Genomic DNA, 4,902 nt, shown 5'->3' on the forward strand with positions numbered 1-4,902 from the left:
GACAGTCTTTTCATGTTGATGCTATCCATTAAAGCACAAAAGTTGTTAATTTTTATAAATCCAATTTACCTATTTTTTCTTTGGTTATGATGCTTTAGGCATCATATCTAAAAAAAGAAAGAAAAGAAAAAGAAAGATATTGCCTACCTAATCCAAAGTTATAAAGATTTATACCTAAGTTTTTTCTAAGAAGTTTGTAGTTTTTGCTCTATTATTTAGATTTATTATCCATTTTTAATTAATGTTTGTATTGATATAAGATAGGGATCCAATTTCATTCTTTTGCATAAGGATATTTAGTTGTCCTCATACAATTTGTTCAAAAAATGATTCTTCCCCCATTGACTTGTCTCCTCGCCCTTGCCAATAATCAATTGCCCATAAAGAAGAAGTGCTAGTTCTAGACTCCTTTCTATTCCATTGATCTATCTGTCGGTCCTGGTGCCAGTACCACACTGTCTTGACTACCGTAACTTTGTAGTAAGCTTTGAAATCCGTAGGTGTGAGTCATACAACCGCGTTCTTCGTTGAGGTTGTTGGACTCTTCTAACAGGCATGTCTTGCCTCTCGAGTGGATGTTTGGTGGCAGGGTTTCAGGCATGGTGTGACCAGAGGCCAGGAGCACCAACAAGGACCTAGCCTTCCCCCCCCCCCCCGCCCCTGTCTGCCATCTTCAGGACTGGCTTCATCCTAGGTCATGACTTGCTTTCCTCACTGGAGGTAGGTTCAGTGGAGACATTCACACAGGATCCTTAGCTTCTCGGGAACACACAGAGGCAAGTCCCTTCTCCCGTGTTGTCCAGTGGCTGCCGTCAACGGTGAGCAAGCTTGCATCCTAGTCGAGAAGCACTTGTTTTAAGGACGTCACAGGCAGTAGCAGGGCCCCTGTGTGGCATAGCACAGAGGCACCATTCATGTTGAAAGCCACATAACTGGCATCCCCTGGGGCTCACCTCCTTCGGGTTGCAAAATGAATGATGCAATTTTGAAGAAGGGTACATTTGTCTGAATAGTTACAGTGTATTCACTTCATCTTCCCATAAGAAAGCAATGTCAAGGGGTCCCATTGGACTCCGTACTCATCACCCAACCTCGTTTTAGAGACACCTGCATGCACTCAGCATTGTGCTAGGTGAAGAGCTGGGGGTGGGGGTAGATAAAGGGTTACCTGGTCCTCAAGAACCGGAAGCCTCTCAGGGAGGGAGGCTAGGCCAGCCAGGGTGTGTTTTATGGAGGAAGCAGTGGTAAGTCAGGCAACCACACTCAAGAAGCCACACAAGATCTAGATTCTGAGTCCTCCAGCTCTGCCGCCACTGGGCTGTGCAGCTTCAGGCAAGTCACTTAACCTCTCTGAACCTGGGTTTGCTCATTCACCAATTGTCAGTGATACCACATCCTTTCTAGGGCTCTTGTGAAAGCTAAGGGAGATGTAGGCAGAGTTTGATGGTGCTTTGGTCCCTGGGAAGTGGTGTCAGGAATAAAGAATGAGAGGTTTGTTTTTCCTCCTAGAAATTTATATTGGACAAAATGGAGACAGTGAAATTTATCTTACTGCTCATGGAGCCCAGAGTGTGCTGGACCGGTGGTAGCCACAAGGACCAGCGATCCAGAAGTCACCCCAGACCCTTCAGAAAATGTCCAACGAGGCAAGATATCATTCCAAGGGCCCCCCTTCCCAACGCCGAGACTTCCGAGTGCTCCTGCCTGCGCTGACACGCCGACGGCCACCAGGCTGGCCAGCATCACGACCACCTCATGACCTGCTTGGCCTCCTTTTCTCACGCAGCGCCCTTGAGTGGGTGGGAGCCAGCCCGAGGGCAGGGATCGAATGGGTAGGGTCCTGGGGCCAGCTGGGATGGGGGTGCTGTTCCCTATACTGGGGGATTGACAGGGACCAAAATGAGGTCTGCCTGGACCATGGGGAGGAGAGGGGGTTCCTGAGTCAGAGGCAGCAGCCAGGCGGGAAGTCCCAGGCTGGAGACCAGCAACCGGAAGCCAGGACTGCCTTTGTGCAATTGGTGGGTTCATCTGAGACCACGGGGCTCTGCCTGGCTATCGGGATGTCTGAGTCACAGAAACTCTTGTAAAGAGCCGCCCAGAGCTGTAGGGTGCAGGGGTGCTTGCCTTGCATGCAGCAGACTGGGGAGCACAGTGGACTGAGGGTACTGAATTGTGGCGGGCGGGGAGGTGCATTTCATCACTGGCCCCAGAATCTGAATACCAAGCCAGTGCTTTCCGGCCCCCCGCCCCCCATGGGTCCCGGAGAAGCCAGAAAGGAATGCTATTCTTCGGGAGGCCCTGGCAAGGTCAAGCCCCTCTCGGCTGGTTGTCCCGCCTGTAAAATTGGGGAGAGGGTGTCTCAGGAGGCCCCTCTCCAGGTTAACATTCTAGGTCAAGGTCGGAAAAGCTGGTCTGCACGGAGGGCGCTCATTTGGTTTTATTGTGTCGCTGGGGTCAAATCATCCTAGCAACCGCGCAGCTGTGAAAAGAATTCACCGCTGGAGGTCTGCGGGTGAGAACTGATGTAGGTAAAAGTTGAAAGTGAAGAGCAGCTGTTGAGCGGCGAACTGCGGTAAAGCAGCAACTGAACTTTCAAAGGGGCATGTCAGAAAAGATGCTGCTGCTCCCTCAGCAAACACGGAGGTCTGCTGTATTCCAGGTGCTGCTGGGAGAGGGGGGTGAGAGGCTGGGTGGGAGGGGCGAGGACTTGGCCACCGAGGTCATTAGAGGAGCTAAACATGATTGATAGACGGCTGAGTGCGGTCGGGTCTAAAGAGCAGTTTAAACACAGGGGATCCGAGCAGGGAGCATCCTTTTGCGTTTCTGATCTCACGGGTCTTTGGGACTAAGAGGACATCTCAGGTAGGGCTTGAGGCAGCTTTCAGGAGGAGGAGGAGGTTGGGAGGGCTGAAGAAGGTGAAGGAAACACAGGGGCGGGACTTGCAGGGTGGCAGAACCTGACGGGCAGTCTGAGCAGGTGGGCTGGGAAACCGTGTGGGGCCCCAGAGGCCAGGCTATGAGGTTGGACTTCCGTCCAGAAGTCACTCATGAGGATGTCTCGCCCATCCGGCTGCTGTAACAAAAGACGGTGGCCTGCGCGGCTTAAACAGCAGACATTGGTTTCTCCCGGTTCTGGAGGCTGGGAGTCCAAGATCAAGGCACCGGAGTTCTGCCCCGTTCCCTGGGCTGTCCTCCCACCGCGGCGGGGAGGGAGCTGTCTGCGGCCCTTTATTAAGGGCACTAATCCCACTCATGAGAGCAGAGCCCTCACGACCTACTCACCTCCCAAGGACCCACGGTTACATTGGGGGTTAGGGTTTCACCATATGAATGGGGGTGGGGAGGCGTGAATGTTCAGTCCATTGCAGAGACCCCCTCACATTCATGCTCACAGTTCCCTTTCTCTCCCCACAACCACTTTCCAGAGATCTGAAGTATCCCATCAACCTCCCTGTTATGTGGGTACCCGTCAGGCCAGTGATTCTTCGACCTGCACACGCATCAGGGAGGCTTGTGGCCACAGGGCGCGGCCCCACCCCAAGGGCTTCTGGCCCGGCAGGTCTGGACTGGGGAGGCCTTAGAATTTGCATTTCTAACAAGATGCCCGATGACGCTGATGCTGCGGGACCGGGGCCGCACTTTGAGAACCACTGCCTTCGAGTCATGGCCAATCCTAAATGCCTAAGCTGGGGTCTGACCCACCTGGAGCACATCTGCCCCTGCCAGGACTCCAGGTCCCCATCTGCAGGATGGGGTGCCCCTGGCATTCTGGGAGGGCCGCCCCCACTCCATCTAACCTGCCTGCTCTCCTGCCAGGTGCTGGACATAGTACCCCCCTATGGGCCCAGGCATGGCTGGCTGGCTTTGTAGCTCTGCCTGCCAGGGCTCTGCGGAGAGCTGGGCGTCATCCTGTCCCCTGCCGTCGGCCTGCTGTGCACCTGGTGTGCATTCGTAGGTCAAGTTCAGATGCTCTGCCACACTCCTTGCGAAGCAGGAGGATCAGAGGACAGGCACCTGGTGTGGCAGTGGCCTGGCCATCGAGCTACAATCTCACAAGCCCCCAGGGGGTTCTGATGCAGACGGGTCTCCAAACACAGGCAAGAAATACTGGGTGTTGCCATGTCAAAAAGGAGAAAACCTGGTCCACGTTGGCCTGGTCTTCAGCTGGGAAGGATGTCGGAAGCATGAAAACAACAGAGTGACGCCTGAAAATAATTTGATCACAAAAAAAGTGAAAATACATCTACTGCCCGGCCAGCCTGGCTCAGTGGTTGAGCTTCAACCTCTGAACCAGGAGGTTACAGTTTGATTCCCAGGCAGGGCACATGCCTGGGTTACGGGTTCAATCCCCAGTGTGAGGTGTGCAGGAGGCAGCTGATCAATGATTCACATCATTGATATTTCTCTCTCCCTCTCCCTTCCTTTCTGAAATCAATAAAAATATATTTTAAAAAATAGCCCTGACCGGTTTGGCTCAGTGGATAGAGCGTCGGCCTGCAGACTGAAGGGTCCCAGGTTTGATTCTGGTCAGGGGCATGTACCTTGGTTGTGGGCACATCCCCAATAGGAGGTGTGCAGGAGGCAGCTGATCGATGTTTCTCTCTCATTGATGTTTCTAACTCTCTATCCCTCTCCCTTCCTCTCTGTAAAAAGTCAAATATATATATATATATATATATATATATATATATATGAATATATATATATATGAATATATCAAAGAAGCCCCTCCTTTTAAAAAATACATCTACCTCAGAAAACACCAAAATATTCAAAGACAATAAACTGGAGGAAATGTTGAGAAATGTGAAAAAGGAACAATTTTTGATATTTTAAAAACTCTTGCGAAGAAAAAAATTGACACCAATTGTTCCTATTTAACAAATCACAAAATAAGTAAAA

At 51.4% G+C, this 4,902-nt stretch overlaps 1 protein-coding gene across 1 annotated transcript in view; it reads left to right on the forward strand.

Annotated features, from left to right (window-relative positions):
• Window positions 1-1,713, forward strand: part of CCDC197 (coiled-coil domain containing 197) — a gene marked incomplete at both ends in the record, with an annotated part of 10,173 nt that extends 8,460 nt beyond the window's left edge. Inside the window, one exon of the mRNA XM_080683755.1 lies at window positions 1,510-1,713. Within this exon, the coding sequence (XP_080539881.1) occupies window positions 1,510-1,713 (204 nt within the window). The remainder of the gene's footprint in view (window positions 1-1,509) is intronic.
• Between the last annotated feature and the right edge of the window lie 3,189 nt (window positions 1,714-4,902).

The sequence above is a fragment of the Plecotus auritus genome, assembly GCF_963455305.1.
Source record: "Plecotus auritus genome assembly, chromosome: 1".
Classification (NCBI taxonomy): domain Eukaryota; kingdom Metazoa; phylum Chordata; class Mammalia; order Chiroptera; family Vespertilionidae; genus Plecotus; species Plecotus auritus.